Source organism: Vidua chalybeata, chromosome 3, assembly GCF_026979565.1.
Source record: "Vidua chalybeata isolate OUT-0048 chromosome 3, bVidCha1 merged haplotype, whole genome shotgun sequence".
NCBI lineage: Eukaryota > Metazoa > Chordata > Aves > Passeriformes > Viduidae > Vidua > Vidua chalybeata.
In genome coordinates, this window is record NC_071532.1 from 106,665,119 (window position 1) to 106,686,222 (window position 21,104).

General features: G+C 42.0%; 1 protein-coding gene across 2 annotated transcripts in view; it reads left to right on the plus strand.

Moving 5' to 3' along the window:
* EVA1A (eva-1 homolog A, regulator of programmed cell death) overlaps nucleotides 1-21,104 on the plus strand; it is a 201,737-nt gene that overhangs the window by 85,292 nt on the left and 95,341 nt on the right. For both annotated transcript variants that reach the window (XM_053939778.1, XM_053939779.1), the window contains one exon: nucleotides 12,653-12,796. In XM_053939778.1, coding sequence (XP_053795753.1) covers nucleotides 12,653-12,796 — 144 coding nt within the window. The remainder of the gene's footprint in view (nucleotides 1-12,652; nucleotides 12,797-21,104) is intronic.

The following is a 21,104-nucleotide window of genomic DNA, read 5'->3' on the forward strand; positions in this document are numbered from 1 at the left end:
GTAATGCCAAGTCAGGGGTGGAAATGCTGAGGGAACTTTACACTAAAAAAACAGCTCAAGGTTTTAAGCTGTGAACAGATGCTAAAAATGACAGAGTTGTTGGACAGGAGCAAAAATCGACATGTTTGGAATTGCTGGGATCTCAAGTATCTTAAGTCAGTCTAGTGCTCCTGGTGTGCTGTGGGAGTCAGCCTGTCCTATCCATAAGAGCAAAGGGAGGGTGGGAAGGGTGTCTGGAATGTCTGCTGGCTGCATGCCCTGCAGGGCTGGGGAGGAGATGTGAGGAACTCACCATGGAGCAGTGACTTCCCCAGGCTTTCCCAGCCATTTGGGCACTGTGTGTGTGGGGTGAAAGACAGACTCTGGCTGTTGATGTTTCCTTGCATGTTGAAAGCCTGAGCGAATTGTGGGGGCAGGGTGAGCTTAACTAAAAGAAAACTGGAGGTGAGCAGAATTTGCCAATTCACCATGCTCCAGCCCTTAAATCCCAGGCATGTTTGGGAGTGGTTGTTCAGGTTTCTTCAGCTACAGCTCATGGATCCCCTTGGCATGAGGCAGTGTCTGCTTATCACAGCCTTCCCTTCATCTGCCTGTGTGAGCTGACCCAGTGGGGCAGAGCTCCGGTGCTGCAGAAATGGGAAGGTCATCTCTGGCTGTAGTTTGCACTTCTCTTGGCCTCACAGGATAAACTGGTGTAGGATCCAAGCCAAATCAGCAAAAAGCACACTCACACTGTGCTTCTCCATGGCACCCTGCAAACCTCCCATTCCTGTCTCCAGTTACAGCAGTGACAAGAGCAGGTCGTGCTCCCAGCTGCCACGAGTGATTGTGGGAGCAGCACTCAGGGTCCCGCAGCCTGCTTCAGAAACTGCTCTTCTCACGGGCCTGCCTAGCCCAGCAGGCAGCTCTGTTCCTTCAGGAGCAGGTGGAAACATCACAATTTATAAATCAAAGTTTCTGCTAGCTGGAGAACATTTCCCTGCACGTTTCCACAGCCCTGCAATGTGGGGAGGGCTGCTCCGTGGCAGCCTTTGATCCCAGACATTCACAACAAGCTGATCTTACAAACATGACCGTATGAGTCAGACTTTGCAGCAACATCCAGTTCCTGGAAGGCAGAACCCAGCTATGTTCTGTACATGGGAGATTTATTCTGTTTGAGTTTCATGGGACTGATGATTTATGTCAAGTCTGAGCCTTGGCAGAGGGCATTTTGCTGGGAAATAGGCCCTGCACAGGTTTGCAGTGATTATTTATATCCTCATAGCCTGAGCTACTTGATGAGTGAAGAAGTCATACTTACCCCAAAAGCAGTGAAGATTATGTTTTCTTCCTCTCCTAATGAAAAACAGTTCAGAAAATTTGGTTCCATTTTTCTTTCTGTGGACAAAATGCACATTTGGATTGAATTTAGAAATATACAGCTTCTACAGGTGAGGCTTTTAAAGAACTGAGGTCTAGGATGGGAAGGAGAGATGGCCTAATAGAGCATTGCATATGTTAGGTAAACCAATTCAATTTTTGTTGTTTCTGCCTTGAAAAACAAGACCTTGTACTCCTGTAGAAGTGTTGAGGAGATAAAGTCCACTAACAGTGAATTTCCTGGATTCTACATTAGGTGCTCAGCTGGTTTCTGAGGTATCCTGGTGTTGCAGTCCTTTTAACCCAGCTATTGCTGTGCTGCTTTTGGGTGATGAAAGATCCTCAAGTCACCCTTCACATGCCATGCCATGCCATGCCATGCCATGCCATGCCATGCCATGCCATGCCATGCCATGCCATGCCATGCCATGCCAGACACATGCTTTCTCTTTGTATAATGTCTATGTGAATGTGCTTAGCATCTGTGAAGAGAAAGTTATGGAGGAGAGCTCCATCCTATTGCTGTCATGTTAAAGTGAAAATCTGTCAGGATCCTCTTTTAACTGGAAACATGCTGAAACTTGTGTCTCTGACTGTAATGGGAAACCCCTGCAAACAGCTGGAGCCCTCCTTGAATGCCTTAGGAACTCTGAAAAGCTCCTAAAAGAATTTGACCTTATTTGTAACTCTCTTAATAAAGCCTCCACTTTGCTGCCAGCATGTGCAGTGAGCATACACAGAGCATGGCGAGGTCTCAGGGGAAAGGGCTATTTACAAGCAATGAACCATTAATATCCCTCAGCCAAGTGAGCCCTTTGCCCCCTTTTCCTGCTGTCTACAGCTGCCTCTGCCTGCATCTCCAAGTGGCTTGTTTATTCTGAGAGAAATAATTTAAAAAATGGCCTTTTTCTACACGTGTCTGAGTGCAAGGTAGTGATCTAATTAAGAGGCTGAGGAGGAAGATCTTGGATATAAAAGGATTACCCTTTTTGTTGCTTAGTGAAGCAACATCTTTGCTTATATTCAGGACACCTGACTCGTTCACATTATTCATTTTTACCGTATCTGCCCCCCTGAATCACAGAGAGTGAGATGGACATGTTCAGCTGACTTCTAACACAGGATCCAGGACTCCTTCTCAAGGACCCTGTCTTTCTCCATCGTGTATACAAAAAGCCCAAAGCAATTTAAGCGCTCATCCTCGGTAGAAGGAATCTGGGCTTGGTTTTGGAGTCAGTGCGAGATCGTGGGAACTCTGACTCCTCAGCCTTGCTCAGGGTCCTGGGGTGTGGATTAAGCTGAGACTGCTAAGACTGAAGTGTCCTTGTCACTTAACATACAAGTTGTCTCCTCTGCCCCTGTAAAGGGGAAAAATGAATGTGTTTACAAAGCCCTGAGGAAGCTCAGGTGGTCAGTGGCACTCTCTGACTCATGGGATCTGATAATGGAAGAGCAGAGGAAAGAGTTCAGCAAATGAGCCCATGCTTTAGGTGCTCATTCCCTGGCATTTTTCATTCTAATGCAGTGACAGAAGGTGATCCAACCCAGTTTGTTTTGATTTCCCCCTCTTAATGCAGATGTACATAAGACTTGAAGCAGAGTCCTCATATAAATATTTATTACACCATATAAATAATGGACCCTTCCAGTTTGTTTATCTGTGACCAGCTCTAGCATGTGAATGAATATGAATTACATGCAGTAAAAAATCCATTTTATTCCAGGGTACATGTTCCTGCCAGCAGAAGAGCTGGCTTTAAGAAACTGCTGCCCCTCCAGCTGTACATTTCTGGCTCTCTTCTTCTTCACCATCTATGACCATTTTCCATCCTGTTTCCATCAGGACAAGGTTGTGGCTGTGCTCTAATCTTAGTCTTAAATCAAATGCTTAAAAATAAAAGTGTGGAGCTGGACAATGAGGAGTAGTAATGCCTGGCACAGGTGGGGGAAGCAGAGGATGGCTGGGACTGCAAGAAGGGATGGGATATCCACAGAAATCTGTGCTGGTCAGACAATGCCCTGTAGCACAGCTGACCTTCAGCAGATCCAAGTGGCTGAAAGACTCTCATGCTTCATCCTGGTTTCCTTGTCTGGCCTTTAAAGCAGCTGCAGTGTTGGGTCTGTGGGATGAGCAGCAGCTGGGGGGGTCAGACCCTGTCATTCCTCTCTACAGAGCACACCAGGCTTCCAAAGCACCCATCCTGTAGCTGTGACTCTATGCATGCTTCATTTATATTCAGGGCAGAAACTTCTTTATTATGTGTATAGCTCATGATTAAGAACATGTTTTTAGAGGCCAATCTGTTAGTATGTAATAAAACCCATAAGTATCTAAATCTGAAGGCTAAATAAATATCAGTTGCTGTTTAATTCACATATCATACCTTATTAAATTTAAATTGAAATGCAGTTCCCATTTAGAATGCTGAGTTGAAGTGGCACAAAGCCTGCTTTCAGAAAGTTGTTCTTCAATTTTAGATACTTTATCTGTTTCACTTTTTGTCTCAAAACCGCAGGAGGTAATTAAAATCACTTTACAGCTGTTTCTAGAAAACTCCAACTATTGTTGGATTCCATAGAGCCATAAAAATGATTTATATGAAATTGCTTTTATATGCACACAATAGCTATTTAAAAAAATAATTTAAAAGTCCATTCAAATGTGAGTCTGGACAAGATCTTTCTCTAAACCAAGGTTCAAGTTGGTTTTGAAATGCTGTTTACAGTGCAGTATGACCCCACACAGTGATTGTAATTAAAAATTTTGAAACTAGTAATTTAAATAGCACTAGCAGGCTCTGTGATGCTATTGGTATGATATTTGAAGAAGTAAAGTGAGTATTTGTATCAGTAATATCAACTTCTTTAGTGGCTGATCTTATAAAAGTTGCTTATTGCCCAGCTATTAGTTAAAAGCAACCCCAAAATACAATCCTAACAATAAAAGGGCAAAGTTTAAGAGATTTAAATGTGTAGCATCTCAATTTGTTTCCATGGAGTTGCTTTGAATGAAAACCAGTGTAACTTGTTCAAAACTGATAAAGTTCCTCTTAAACTAATTCAGGTGTCACTCAAGAATATTGCAAAATTGCCGCAATGAGAGCCTGAGAAACAAAGGTAATGTGAAACCTGGGAGTTTGCAGGCACGCCATGCTTTATTTTAGGGACTAAGGGCAAGAAGTGACTTGCAGGCTGTGTCAGCTGGGTAATCTCTTTTGAAATGGGCCAGTCCTGCAGCTTGTGAGGTCCTGCAGACCTTGCTTCAGACTAGGTCTAGGCACTTGTTGAGTATCCCCACGTTCTGTAAAAGACTTTTTTCAGGCTGTGATGAATAGGAAGGAGAAATGAACTCAAGGACTTCACAGAGAAGTAGATAGATTGAAAGCACTATCCCTATCTTCTGATATCTTCTGAGCGATGCTAAAGCTGTTACCTTCCTTGCTTCTTTTCTTGAATGCTGTACAGCCCACAATCCACTCTGCTGCAAATTAAATAATAAAATTTAACTGTCATTGCCACACCAAATCTTCTTTGTTCTCTGAGACTTCTTGGAGCTGTGTTTGAAGCTGTCCTTGGATTCTCACTTCAGCCCCCAAACCCAAGAAATGTTATTAATTTGATCAACTTTGCAAACTCTGAATCAGTCCCTCCAAAACTGGGGGCTTGTATATTTTATGTGAGTTCTGGTTCCAGATACAAGGGTGATAAGATGATTTAAATTCACATTAATAAACCAAGTGTTTCTAAATGTAACTACAGGATCTGTAATTAAATCTCTAATCAAATCTGTAACTGATCCTTCAGTTGCAGTCTCTAAATGTGATTGGTTTCTTTTAAGATAATTTTCTCTTTTCTGGCCTCCTGCTGAAGTTTCCAAAGTTTTATGAACTGTGGTGACTATGGTGACTATGGTGACTAATTTTTCTCTCTCTTTCTGTAAAACATACTTTTTAAATGTAAAGCTGGCCTTCTCTGCCCATCCTTCTAATGTTTGGATATAGATTTCCTTTCTAGCCAGTTCAGTGACATTGTGCAAGACATATGTTCTATATATAGCTGTATCAATGTGAAATTCTCTGCTGCTGTTTGTAATATGATGATGACCATTTATCATTTTAGAAATACCAGCAGGGAACTTCACCTTTTAATTGTTTTTGGTTCCTGCTCCTGAGCTTCTTTTGTGTATGTAAATACACTTCTGCTTCTGTACCTTTTTTGTTTAAGGGTAGTCTTTGGTTTCTATTGGCTGAACTTCACATGGTTGGTCTTAAGGATACTTAAATATTTGTAGTTTGGTTTTCTCCCTTTCGTCTTGTGTATCTAGACCCAACTCACTACTTTTGTCCTCTATTGAGACGTGTGTGCCATGGCAGGGAAGAGAAAGCCAGTGTATTTAAGTTGCCCCCAACTGAAACTGTGTGACAACTTTACACTGATAAAGAAATTACTTCCCCAGGCTGCTAAATGAAAGAGAAAGTGGACAAAATCCATCTTTATGAACAGTCTTCTGCACTGGCTTTTAAAGAGAACATCAAACTTAATGGGCTTGGGCTTAGTTGAAAATGCCTGGGGTTTGATGTACTGCACAGAGTGCAGACTGACTCATTGATATTCCACGAAGACATCCTTCACAGGCTTCTGGATGGCTAATTTTGGCTGAAGTTGAGGCTTAGCCACCTCTAGGAGCTGCCCCTGTGTGAAGGAGCTGACATTTGTATCAACCACAGCTAATGGAATATCTCTAAAATATATGAGAAACTGCCCAAAACCAGGAGAGCTTCCTTCCCTCCTGCTTATGATTGAGGTTCTTTTTCAGATTGAGGCAATCACTCCTAGGTAAAACATGAAGGAATTTAGGCAGTTGCCTCATCTGAAAGGTTGGAGTTACTTCCTGTTTGTATCCTTTCTGCCATTCCATTGAAATTTGCTTTCTCTTTTGGCAGACAAGTGGATAACCACAGCACTGATTCAGACATTTGTCAGCTATCTTTGCAGGAACTAAATTTCTCTCCTCTTAGTTAATTGACTCCTTCCATCTTTCATTCTGTCCTCTTGCATTCATAGCTCCCAGCAAGTAATCTTTCCTCTTTTGTTCTTGAGCAGGAAATCAGGCTGCCTGTTTTAGAGAAAAATCCTGTCCTCTGCTTGGGAGGAGTATCCTCCTCAAGCTGTCAATTGTTTGTAAATTACTTCCCTTAAGGGAAAACTTATCTTAAGTTGATCCTCTCACCTGCTCCTCAAAAGACAGCAAGGAAAGCTAGGGTTCTGCTGATGGTTTAATTTTGAGATTTCTGTCTGCTCCTGATGCCTTTGCACTGAGCCAAAACATCCCACAGAATTTGTCTGTTGGTCAGATACCACCAGTCCTGTTCCAGTTCCTAAACACTTACTTTGTATGTACTGCTGGAAATAGTATTTTAGGCAGTGATCCCCTTTCTGAAGTCTTTAATTGTGGCCAACCATTTGGTCCTTTTGACACTTCAAGGTCTTATATTTTCTTGGCTGAAAAAAGTAGAATAAGTGTCCCATTTTTCTTGAAAATTCAGACTCAGAGAGTCTGACTCATCCTCTTACGAGCGGGTGCAATTTTTTCTCAGGCTCCAGTTTTGTTCCTCTTTAAAGTGCATGCATGTTAATATTGGGTTGAGCTCCACGTCCTGCTGCCTCTCCAGATCCATGGACAGCCGGCGGAAAACTCCTACCTGGCAGCTTCACAGCATGCTAACATATTCACCTGACCAGCTGTGTGTGGTCCTGCTTGCTCTGGACAGCCTGTCTCATCTGTGCAGGAACCCACCTTTCCAGGTTCAGCATGGCTGTGCCAGGTGAGTCTGATCATGAGCAGATAAACAGATGAACAGATGTTCTTGAACATCTGCAATATGCCCAACTTCACGGTGGGATTAGTCACCCTTCTCAAAACTTGGGGTTTAAATCTGTGGATTCATCTGTGATGGCTGCTGCCTTGGAAGAGGCTCCAATCTCCAACAGAGCATCTAAGAGTTACCAAAATACAAAAATTAAAGAGTTTGGAAATATTCTTTCAAACCTGGCTAGGTTTTGCAATCAAAAGCAGCAATGCACGGCTCACATTTCAGATTTGGATGTGTCACCCTTACTGGAGAAAAACAAGTAACACTGAGTAACCAAAATTAAGGATATGATTAATAGGCATTGGCTCCAGTTTCTTTTTCTTTTTCTTTTTTTTTTTTTTTCTTAACCAGGAAGAGGTAATAAAGAAATAGTCATGCTGGGAAGCAGCCTTAGACTGACTAAAATCCATTCATTGTGGTGAGCTTGATGATATGGACGTTACATCACCGAGACCAATTCCCATTTTAAAGCCAACGTGGTCTGCAAGCTGCAGCTGGTAAAATCCTCCATCATGGCTCTGTTGCCCTGGTTTGAGTTTTTACCCTGACAGAGACTGGGCTGATGGAGTAGGTAAGGTGAATTACTGGTAAGGTGAATTGCCCACTGAGGACTTAAGACTAATGGTTGTGAAATCCAGCTAGCCAGAGGTCTGCATTTGTGAAGTGATCCTGGGAAAGGGAATTCACCTTGCACCAGGAGCAAGGCTGGAGGGACGTGCAACTTCTAGAAATTTGGGCCAGAGGTAAAGAGAATAAAGTGAGCTGATCCCACTCCCCCCACAGCCCCAACTTTAGCTGAAAATGCCATATTTGAAAAGCAGAGAGGATACTTTTAAGTGCTTTCACATGTGAAAGTTTCACCATAGCCAGGATTCATATGTGCTCTCTGGCAGTGTACTGAAGCAATCCAAGACTAATGAAAGCCAAGGGTAACTCTGGCCCAACCTCTCCAAGAAGGCCCTCTATCATCTATGAGGTCTTAAAGCAGTTTTTATTGCTGTATCATGGGATTTGAGCTTTGTGGGCTTTAAGAGGTTCTCAGCAGGGGCCTGGCTCTGCTTAGCAGTACTTACCTCAGACTTAGTGATATGGTGTTAGCGTTTGTGAGTGTCCTTCCCACGTCTCTGACACATGGAGTCACTTCTTTGTTACTGGTGCCAGGGTGGTATCTCATAAAACATTTGGAATTTGCATTTAGCAAGCAAACGAGCAGCAGAAGAAAGGAGATAGTAGAATATTAAGGTTGGAAAAGACCTTAAGATCATCTAGTCCAACTGTAATGTTGCCCTGAATAAGCATGACATCTGGTAAAATAAGTGCCATGTCTAGTCTCCCACTTCTGAAGGCCTGGAAAAAATGAATTTGGCCAGCTGAAGGGGACCACAGCCCAACTCTGCTGCACCACATTGCTGGGCTTGGCTTCCCTGCATCTTTTTGGCAGGATAAATGGATGATTTATGGATAAAACCCTTCTGTTTTCTTGCCTGTCTGAGCTTTGAGGATGGGTACCTGGAGGTGAAGACTTCTGACCTGGAATCACCTTCTGAAGAGGTACTAATATAATTGAAGCTCTCACATCAGTGAGCTCCCCAAGGACTTATTTACATTTGGAAGTTAAATTGCCTATGTGCACTTCATAACATCTAACAGGAGTGAATTCACTATTTTCATAAGCCTGAGACACAAGGGTAAAAGAAAATACCATGTTGTTCCTTCTAGAGCTCTGACTGCCATGGTGGTGACTGTGATTTATGAAGGTGCTGTAGTCTCATCTATCACTCAGCCACCTCTCAGATGAACTATTGACATCTTCAGTGCTCATTAGTGAGGGAATAAAGATGCTTGAGTATGACTTTTTGTCACCCAGCTAAATGAACTCCTTGTCAGAAACCCTTTGAAGGGTGTAAGGAAGATGGTCCCATTTGGAGGTTTTGAATGCTGCTCTTACATTTTCCCGTTCAATGTTTTATGTGGAGGATGAACATGTTGACAGACCAAGAAATCCAAGATGGGAGACAAAGCTAATTTCAGTGTTGGTGTAGTCCTCCCTCAAAACACTGCAAGCAGCTTGCCCTGGTCTTTATGGGAATGTACAAGGCACTTTAGCTTAGAAATTGTGTGGAGGCAAAACCAGGGAAAATTCCCTGTTATGAGCAAAAAGAAGTCTTTGAAGTGAACACTTGTGAATTTGTGCCTCGACCCCATGTCTTTTTTTTTTTTTTTTTTTTTCATGGCTAGAAAAATATTACTGTTTCCAAGAGAATGGCTCAAGTCTTACCATGGGGTAAATGAGAAGAGTATTTGAATTTACCATGTGGGACACTGTTATTGTCAGTAGAGTTAGCTGGATCTTGTAACATGGATACCTCAGATGACTTTCTGCCATTCCTGCATTCACTGGATTCTGGTGTGCATTAGGGTGTGGAGGTCAGGGAAAACAGTAAGACTTTCCTAAATTGTGACTGTTTGCAGCAAGAACCAAGGAAATGGAGCACTACAAGAAACCTCCTCTGTGGTATATTGAAGTCACACTGGCAGCCACTCAAAAGCAGTCAGAGGTTGCTTGAAATCTTCAGTAATGACCTGGGACAGAGTTTGTAGGTGGTACCAAATTGGGCAGGACTTGTTACAGCTTAACTAGAACACTGAAGTTTCTGGTTTGGGGTTCTGCAGATAAAGAGAGATGTTGGAAAACTGGAGCAAGTCCAGTGGAGCTCCACCAAGCTGGTCAGGGGCCTGGAGCATACAGTATATGGGGGAATACTGAGGGAAACAGGGTTGTTCAGTTTTCAGACGAGAAAGCTCTAAGTGGGAACTTATTTCTGTTTTTTACTAAGTAATATGTGGTTCTACAGAAGATTCTTTTTGGGAGCACATAGAAGGAAAGAGCAGATGAACACCAAAAGCAGTGAACATGAGCTGCAGCAATAGAAACCTGATGACATACAACAAAAAAATTCTTCACCTGGAGAGGGGCTTAGCCCAGGATCAAGTGTCCAAGGAGTTTGGGAAATATTTCTCCATGGAGATTTACAAAACTTGCCTGGGCAAATTCCTGAGCAACCTGATGTAACATCAAAGCTGGCTGTTCTTTGGGCAGGAGGTTGGAGTGGATAGGCTCCAGATATTGCTTTCAGCTAAATTATGGAATGGTTTATGTGCTGTGGTCCCAGAAGGTGACATTTCCCCCGGATATATTTTTTCATCCTATGGTTTGCAAAAAGTCCATGTAAAAGAGGCTTTTGCAATCTTGATGCCCTACTTTATATGTGAGGGACTTTCATCCTTACCTGTAATTGAGGTATAGAAAGCTCTTTCTACTCTTCTACTCATGTTGGCTGGTGCAGGTTGAGCTGGAGCAGCCTGGCTGTTGGAGAGTTGAGGACTTCACTATGGGTATTAGTGGCTATGGTGGCCTGGTCTGTGCCCAAAGAAGTTTGGTGTCTGGGGTTACATGTGTACTGGTAATTGAGTAGTGTCAGCAGCACAGGTACTGGTAACAGATCTGTACTGTGAAACCGCAGCATGGTCTATGGCTTGTTGTCTTGGCTGAGATAACTCTCCTAGGCAGTGCAGAAGCTCATAGAATTCTGGAGTGGTTTGAGTTGGAAGGGTCCTTAAAGATCATCTTGCTCCAACGTCCCTACCATGGGCAGGAACACCTGCCACTAAACCAGGTTGCTCAAAGCGCCAAAGATACAATGGGGCCTTCAGCAAATTGACCATTAGGACTAGCCCTGTTGTATCTCAGGCTGTATTACCTGTTTGAGTAATGTTAGTTGGCAAAATCATTCTAAGGCACAGGGTATCACTTAAACAAAGGGGGTAAAGGTGTATCCATAATTTAGCCCCTTTGGTTTCCTGATATTGATGCTGCTGCTTAAGTCAATTTGAGTGGAGACCATGGCCTGCTCAGAACTGCATAGGAGGAAGGTGGATGTCAATACCAGGACATGACTAGTGATGGCTAGAAAAGCTGTCAATGTTAGTGTGAGAGTATATGACAAATAAAACTCCTGGAAGCATTTTCAGTCTGATGAATCTACAGCTTTGGCACCTGAAGAGTCAATTTGATATGTTAAGGTGAAGACCAGAGTCTGTAATCTGTTAGTACATACATATTCCTAAATGAGGAACGTCCCAAAGGCTGCCCATCTCTGGGGATGCTGGATGCAAAAGCCTTGTTGTGCCTCTCACCGGACCAGCAGTGTGTAATTCCCCATGGATACAGTATGCTCCTGTGCCAGAGGGCAAGGGCCCTAAGCAGACAGCTGTGGGATGTTCTCTGTTATGTGTGAGAACAATAAAAAATAAAAAGAATAGGCACCCTCCATGAAATCCTGGACATTTGCAAAAAGACAATGAATCAGGATTGCTGCATGCCAGATGTTTCCACTGAAACCTCTGACACTCATCGGATCAGAAATCCCCTAAGGAAGTTTGGGTCATTCAGTATGAAAATGTTCACATGGAGTCTTCTTCTTTTGTCATTTGCAGCATGTGAAATAAAATGCTGCCTTTGATTTGAGAAAAAAGGCATGTTACCCTGTAGGCTTGGTTTTCTGTGGCTTTCCCTTGTCTCTCCTGGCTTTTATTGTTATGCTGGTTCTAGCACTCTAGTACCTTTTGAGGTCCATTTCTCCTTTCCCTTCCTCCTAATTAGTGACTAAAAGGGGTTTGTATTCCATTCTCTGTACTGTCCTGTTCCTTTTAGCAACGATTTGATGTTGAAGAAATGTCTCCTTGCAAGTTTCCCCCTGAGCTTGGTCCTGGTTGGACAGTGAAAACGAACTGTCAGTCTTGCACCTAAAAGCTCAAGACTTTATCTGTGCAAATTGTTTTCACCCTAGGTAAGAAAACAGGCAAAACCACCTTGTAGAGAAAAATATATGGGAAAACACTTTTGGAACTTCCCATATTCTAAATTTCTAATATGAAAAATGTTTCTACTTGCATGGAATCAATGTGATTAAAACAATATTTATACTTACATGGTAGATGATAATATTATAATTATTACATCTCATAGTAATTTTCATTAGATTTAGAAATATAACATCAAACAGCAGACAGAGACACTGATCACCTTTGTCTTCAACAGGGGCCAGAGAGGGAGATTTGAGACACCTCTTGTGGTTGTTACAAAGATGAAACATATTTTATTCTCGGCTTTCTCTGTATGGATGTAAGAGGGGTTCTGATTCTTCAATGTTCTTTCAATTTATTAGAGGTGTGTTAGAGTCAGATACACTTTCTCATGTAAACACAAAGACATTTAAATATGGAAATCTTGTATGTACACATACAAGTACATACAAGTATGTACACACGGTCTGCAACTGGTAAATTATTTTTAGGCAATTTCTGTTGTGAATGGACAAATGTTCACAGATAGATATTGTTTTTTTCCCTTTTAGAGTGTCAGTCAGCTACTGCTCTCCAGCTCATGACCAAGCGCTGTCACGGGAAAAGAAGCTGCAGCATATATGCCAGCACCTATGAATTTGGAGATCCTTGTTACCCAGGCATCCAAAAGCATCTTAATGTCATCTACACTTGTGGTAAGTTACAAAATTCTCTAACTCTCACTGGTATCTATGTTTGTTGAACAGTGGTGTGTGGAGAATAAGATGCAAAAAGTTGTTGAACTTCCTGTTGGTTCATGGTGATTCTTATTTGGTTGACAAGGGAAAGCTTTGGATCACCAGAACAGTTTAATTCTGTCGCTTTTTGTACTCTTTGGCTCTATAGAAAAAGCAAGAAATGTGGAAATGGTATTCATTAACCCATTCATCTGCTTCTTCAAGGCAGGAAAGTCTGGCAGTGAAGTCAGTCTGCTCAGTGGACATTTACACACAATGTTGGCATCCTGCAGCAAAGCTGTGGTTATCAGTAGCATCTTTATTACTTTATTCTGTATTTATTTCATTTTGTACCATAGAATCAGGTGATTACCAAACCATACTCATTCACTGCGTTAGTAGAAAATCACTCCCAAAATCTTCAGGTAAACATTGCAACAATTTTCTAACAAAATACTGTTATTAAACAAAAAAATAACCAGTTTGCTCTCAGTTGGGAGCTTAAGTCGTAGCATTGAGCACACACTGTGCTCTTACCTGACTAGTCATCTTATTTTGCAACAGAGAAAAATTTGTTCCCGTCTGAGCTCTGTATTATAAAAACAACATCTGTCTTCTTACTGTGATGACATTTTGGTCATTTGTAGCTGACATATTTGAAAATATTTCCTTCAGGGTTTTGCTTACATAGTTGTTGCTAGGATCAGCTCAGTCTCTCTCTCTCTGTGTTCCTTTCTGCATCCATCTGGAAGTGCCAATTTTGGTGCTGTACTGAATGTGCTGAGCAGACAGTGGGACATGTAGTGAAGGAGAAGCTGTCTGTGCCCTCAAACAGCAATGGGTCTGTGGGTCACTCTGTGTGTAACTGCAGCATGCTGAGTGTGACAGAAAGCATTTGAGATGGAGTCACTGTAGCATTTTGTGTGGTGGCTATGGCATGGTGGATGTGCAGCACCCTGAGGAGCAGAGACATTGATGCAGGAGCACCAGGCTCTCAGCTTGTCTGGCTGATTGTTTCATTTGGCAGGAGTGGCAGGAAGGTTGAGTTTTCCTTGAAGTGATGCAGCAAGAAGTAGCAAGGCTATCCTTGCAAAGCCCTGGGAATTTTCTAGTCAGGAAGGTGATGTTTTAATATCACTTTTCTCATAAAAAGTCTAAGGAGAAGTTTATCCTCATGGGGATTTGACAGAAACAAAGGCAATGTAGAAGGCAAAACAGGAGCTCCATCCCTCAAAAATCCAGGGAAAACAAACAGAGCCCCATGATGTGTTTCCAAGAGGATTTCTCTTTCAAAGGCTTCCATGGCCTTATTCTAGAATTGTGGTCCTGGTCTCAAAGTCCACTATAAAAGGCACTAATGATCTCTTAATCTGGCCTTAGCTCTCTAGTCCAAGCCTAACTGCATCAGGAAATGAGTCACACTTGAGAGCACAAAATGGCATGTTTTGCTTTTCTGTGGGTAAAATCTGCCTCATCCTTTGAAGGTGGCCATGGCTCCTTTTCAAAACCATGATCTCAGACATGTCTCTGAACTGGATTTTGTGATCAACAGACACATATTTTTTTCCTCAAATAGCAAAGTCCTTCAACATGGGAAAATGAGATAAACAAGAAATCAAATTCCAGTTCCATGTGCTTGTGCCAGACAGAACTAAGTCCTGGAATTATTTAAAAATAAATGATAAAACCAAACAATTTGGTATTCTTATGACCTAGAGAATGATACCAGTGTAGAAAACCTCCTGCTGGCTGTCTCTTTGTTTCAGGCTTCCTTAAAGCTGTACACATTATGGCTCCTGGCATAGTGCTCTCCTACTTTCACCAAAACTGTGGGAATGAAAGGGGACAGGCTGGGACAAATGGGCATGACTGCACTTCCCTGTTGCCTGTATCTCAATACATATCCCTGTCTCCCACCGCTTGCACTTGGAAACATATTGTTTCTTGCTGCTGTTTTCTGGAGATCAGTGAAAGATGCAGTGACTGCGGCACAGCTTGGGAAATGTGATGGGTGTACAAATGGGTTTCCCCGAGCATCACTTCAACCCTTTTTGCTGCTGCTTCAAGTAAGTGACCCCATCACTCTCTGAGATCAGACAGTGCAGTCAATCTGCTCTTTTCTGTCACTCCCTGCCTGCCTGACTGTGGCAGAGATGTCCTGCCATGTGTCACTGGTCTTACCTGTGAGAAAAAATGCCACGTGTCCTTGGCCAGTGCTACTGAGCTGCTGTGCTGCTTCAGAAGAGTTGGCAACAGCAGGAACAGCGATGGACGTGGCTGTGGGTGGGAGAGTCTTCATGCAGACATTTCCTTTGTGAGGAACTTCAGTAACTATAGGGACAGAGCAGCTGAGCTCTGCTTCTGGTGCTAAAGCATGGGAAGGACTGGAAGGAGACCAATATGTCTTCTTCTGATAGCAACTCATGAAAAAAGTCTGCTGAGTAAGTAATTTATGAGGTGACAAAAGGTAATATTAATGAAAAGCTCTTGAGCTGTTAGCAGAAATCACAGCTGAGATGGACCCTATGACAGATTGGTAGTGCTAATGCAGACCAAGGCCTAGTGAAGAGCTGGTGAGGTGTCTTATCTCCCAGTCCTGGCAGGAGAAGGTCTGCAAGGTCTCTCAGGTCATCATGTCCACACTGTTTGTCTCTAGCCTGACAGCAGGACCTGGGCCCTGTTCCAGATCTCCAAGAGGTAAATGGATGAGGCAACAACTTTGCTTTCTTTAAGCCATATCCATATTTCTTGAAGGTTCATTCCTCTAGCTTCCATGTTTTATTGGATATGAGAATTCCTGCCAGACACACACAGTTTTGCTGGATGAATCTGTTTGTAAACAAAGGTGTCATCTAATTTTTGCCCAGCTGTATATTTTTAAAATATTGGTTGTAATTACTCCAGCCAGTGAGAATGTTTCAAGTCAGCAGTTCTCCATATCAAATTATACCCCTTTGCACCGTGGTCTCAAGGCCTGTTGGCATCATTTAGCTGAGAGGGAAATGCCACCTGTTTGTGTGTATGTAGGAAATGATTGAAGCAAACAAGTACCCAGCAGCCTGGTGTGATCGAGATCTCTCGTGTGCATTAGGGTCCCATTAGCCCAGCCAAGAAAACAGATGATAAACCCTCCAACATAAAAACATTGCAAACCTGAACCTTGGCAGGAGCTGAAATACAAAAATTTGGCCCAAAGCCAGATTTAGCTAATGGAATGGTATGGAAGGTGGGATTTTCCAGTATGTGGGTCCCATTACTGCACTAATAAATACATTAATTATTTTTTCAAAAGAAAAAGGCAAGTTCATTCTGGGAAGCACATAAGGCATGGTGAGGTTGAGTTCTGAGTCTGGCAGCTGTAATAGAGGAAGATATAAAAAGTTTAGCTCTGTCTTTTCTTTAAAATACCCTGAAAGTCTTAGAGAAGAAAAGAAAATAAAAAAGCATTAATGCAACTGAGAAAAATAATACAATAAAGACTTACTAGAAGTCTTTCTCTCCTTGTTTCTTCTTCCCCCAAACATCTTCCTTTGTTTCTGTCTTTCTTTGTTATAAAACATTGTAATTTTTTGTAATATCTGTGAGTAGCTTGGTAGTGGTTTTGTACAAATTGATAAAACTTACTGTGCTCACAGTCTTGTCATTGTCTTAATTGTCCAGTTATTACCTTCAAAGGCTCTCTTTTATTCTCTATATCTCTTTCCTCTCTAGTTTGCTAGATTAGTTTTTTTGGCCTGTGCTGAAGTCCTAACTGAGCACTGCATTAAAACCTGTGGAATTTTTTCACACACTCAGTGCCACTTTTACTCAAGGAAGCGTTGAAGTGTGTGTTTTATTTTAAGACCTATGGATAATTACCATGAAAGTTAAATATTTTCTCAAATTCTTCCTTGAGTGGGGATGAGGGGCCTGTCTGTGTGTAAAGTGAAACTTTATTCTGAGCACAGAAAGTCAAGGGAGCCATTCAGAGTGCCCACTGTCCCCACTGCCAGACCTGCCTCCCTGTGCATTCCATACAGGCTGCAAATACAAACCCTCTGCTAAGGACCTGCTGTTCTTTAAATGCAGACATCCATCAGAAATGGCTTGATGAGAATAAAAATAAAAAAACTTTACAAAGGGATTGTGAATTTCTTTGTGCCTAGACGTGTTTCAGTGGCTTGGTTATCAGTCCTGATAACTGGTGACCTTTTACTGCTGCAGTTGGACATGTGCTGAACAAAATGGAGGAAATATGGCCTTGGATGTGTTTTTGATGTGAATATCGGTCATACATTTAGATGTGTGCGTGCCTCCTGCTTGATTCATGCTTGCCAGGAAGGGTCATTGGGCTGAGAGCTAATGAACTGCCATGGTAACTCATAAATTGCTTGGAAAACCCTGCAGTTCTGCCACATTAATAATCCTGCCATCCTGCTTTATGAGGCAATAAGCTGAGTCCCAGGGGCCAAGTGCTTCACATCCCAACGAGAGAACTGTGCAGGTAAAGAACAAAGCCTGAGCACCAGGGCAGCAGCCACTGCAGCTTTGGGGTGTCTGGTGCTGCTGGGAGACCAAATGGGGTCAAGGAGAGGTAGCTGAAGTGCTCTGGGGCGATGGGGGTGTGCTGACCTTTGATTTCTCTGAGTGCTTGGGAAAGCAGCCTGGCTTTCTCTAAAATGTGTTTAAATAAATGTTCTTTCAAGTTGGACTAGAGGCAGGGTCTTTGTTGAGAAAGGCAGCTCTGAGGTGGTTGCCCTCATGATGATGATGAGGAGGAAGGGAAAAAAGCTGCACAAATTCTCTCCTGTCATCTCAAAGGGACTGTGCTCTGGTCCATTAGCTCCTGTGCAGTAAATCTATCAATGCCTCAGGCTGGATGAATGTAATGGTTCCTTTTGCTCTTAAAATTTATGAATTCATGAATGTAGAAAATGTATTTTTATCACTGCAAAAGCGCTTTTTGTTGCTATAAAACTCAATTCCAAGACCTGCATAAAATAGAAAAGGAGCAATTCCAGACTTCCAAGAAAAAACAAAAGCCTTTTACACCCCTTTGAAACAGGGCAATGCAGGCAGGGTCTTGCTAGAGAAAGACACACACAGGATGTGTAATGCAGACTTTCTTTCTTCAAAAGTTGAAATAAAATCTCTGTTTATAAACAAATAAACATTTTAGGCAATCTACCTCTAGGGATGTTCCACTGAATATATAATGTCTGATAATGTTTGTTTAACTGGGCTTCTTCTATAATGCTGTGAAACAGAACTCACAAATATGTAGATTTGAAATTCATGGCCACAAAAGTTTGACCAACCAAATAAATTAAGAACAGAATAATGATATGATATGATATAACTCCATGTGGCTACTTGCATTGTCAAGACACTGAGTTCAGACAGTTTAGGACATCTATTCAAATCCTTTGTCATAGTTCCCTAAGTTAATAGAGGTTTGTCAAGTAATTTTTGTATCAAGCCTATGCTTCTCTTCAAGCTATAGAGTATTTTTAAAAAAAGCTATCCAGTCCTCATGTAGTGACTACAAATATTGAAAAATTCATGAAGTCGGATTAATTTGACTAAGTGTAGGCATATAAGCCATAGAGATTTATAGTGTGTACATCCCCTTCTGAGAAAAACTCCTTTTACAGGTAATGTGGAGAAGCGGCTGCTTTTGAGGCACAAGTCATCTCATCCTAAAATAAGTGCCTGAAAGAGATGAAGTGCATATTTGAAGTGACAGTTTTCCTGTACTGACTGTAAATGGGGCTCCTGGTGCTTACTGACATATTGTTATCTACATGTAGAGCTTCTACAATGCAGATATCTGCATCTACATCCACTCACCTCTGGAAGTGTTCAAGGCCAGGTTGGATGGGGCTTTGAGCAACCTGCTCTGGTGGAAGATGTCCTTGCCCATGGTGGGGGTGTGTTGGAACTAGATAAATGTTGAGGTCCCTTCCTACCCAAACCATTCTGTGAATCCATGGTTTTATGATCTGGTTGGATGCTTTCAACCACTGTCTTCTTATGCAAATGTTTATTTTGGTCAAAATTATAATTTCTATATAATGATAATACCAGTGCTTTTTCCTTATATTTATTGATTTCCCCTCCCACTATTTGACAGATCTCCAACTCTTAAAGATTTATCCAAGTAAGAGAGAAACATAGTATTTATTTAGGTTCTTGAGAAAGTACCTCTAGCCATGAGTGTTAATGCTGAAAAAGTTCTCAAATAGCAGCTTGGTGTCTTGCACCTCAGCTCACAGTTATATCAATCTCTACACTTGGGTTTGGAGAGGGGTTTTCCTATTAACTGGTTTTGCATGGGATTGAGGTCCATTTTTTGCATTTCATCTCTGTTCATTCCCTAAATGTTTCCAGGAGCTAGGTCAATATATTTGCTGACTTCTTTGACTATCTGCTTGTTCTTTTAGACTTTTGTTTTCAAGGTCAGATTTGTTCTAAACTGTCAAGGGCTGCATCTGGTGGTATGGCAGAGGGGGCAGAGTAGATTTTCCCTGGTGATGTAGCATTTGTTACCAGTTTCTGCAAGCAGATGGACTTGTTGACCCTCCTTCCAGAGTTCTGCATGAAGGAAAAGCAAAGAGCTTGTTTTCCTTTCAGAAACTTAGACCTCACATTCAGAATTACTCATACTTCAACAGAACTTGTTAAAAAAGCTGTGCACCATGATGGATGACCAGATAGCTCAAAGCTGATGTTTTCTGACTTCTGAGGCTGTGATTTTATCACCTGTGATGATGACTTAACAATTTTTGTGGATGCAGTTTCCTGCATCTCAGAGAGAAGCAGAGAGGATACCCCTCAGTCAGCAAGACTCATAATTTGGATTCATGGCACGGATCTGTGGGAGTTCATGGATTACCTAGGGTTAAAGACAAAATGCCCTCTCTTTGTGGCCAGTGCTGGAGTGAGTAGTTTTAAGATGAAGGCTGGTAAATCTAGTGATTGAAAACTGTCATTGTGCTGCTCCTGTTTGTCTTTTCTTACTGTACAGCTGGCTGAAGCTTGGTATAAATCAGCCCAGGAGAGTCCAAACACGCCTGGCCTGGCTGGCCCAGACACAGCAACTCTTCATTACCAGGGCAGAATGAGCCTGTGTCTGATACAGATTAGGGTAAATAAATATTCTGAGGAAGCAGAGCTCTGCATCTCAGGTGGAGGAGGAACAGGTAATTCTGTCACCTCAAGGGAAAGGCTTGAAACCTCTTTGATTCCTGCAGAGAAGAAATGGAGGCTTGGAGATAAAAATCATTGCCTTGGGGATGGGGAGGAAAGAAGATGGGGCTGGAGGAAGCAGAGAGGGAGTTCAAAGGACACTTTTTATGATGATCCTAAGTAGAATGAGCTGTAAGACAAGTGCTACCTGACAATTAGGCAAGGTTTTCAAGCCTGCTGCTGTGGTCTTTAAACTCTGGGAAAGTTTATGTTATGGAAAGAGTCCCATAAATAGTTAGCTAAAGTACTCTGCAGCCCCTGAGCTCTGCTGTTCATAAGGTGTGTGCACCTGAGACCTTTAATCCTTTTATCTCTATGTTTTGTAGATTTTATTTTGTTTTGTTTCATTTGGTATGGACCATGGCCTAAAAGTCACAGGGGAAGAATGCAGGGAAGAATGGTCAGTCTGTTATAGTGAAGTGGTGATAGGAAGGAGGCAGGTGGGACTTTTGTTTTTCATTCTGGTATTATTCATATATTTTATAAATTTAGAAATTTAAGACATGTTTTATAATGGACCTGTAGTTTCCACTGTAATAACTGTAGTGCTAAACTGCAATGTAACCAAGATTTTATGGTGGCTGACACAACTTTGAGGTTACTAAATAGATTTTCTCATGAAATGATTTCCTCTGGCATAAATATGCCCAAGTCCTTGAGGCTGAACAGCAATCTGCCATATAGAGAGTGGATTTCAGGCCTGGGGTGGATCTGGAGGGTTCTGCCTGGCTGTCCTGAGACCCTCATGCTTGAATAAGAGGGGTCAGTCTCAAAATCACTCATGATCCACCCATGATTTCACCCCAGAAGAGCAGATTTACCTGAGAATGATTGTGCAAGACGACATCTGGATGTCATATGTCTAAAGGAAATCTTTCAGTAGCTCTGGAGGGAGAAAAGTGGAGCAGAATTAAAATTATGTTGGTTATCTCTGTAGTGATTTTTTTTTTCCTGTCAGCTTAACCCTGTTGTATAGACTTTCTATTCTTTGTCATATCGATGCCTTTAATCATGCTTTAAAAAATCTGACCATGAGTAAGTGGTAGATATTTATAATTTT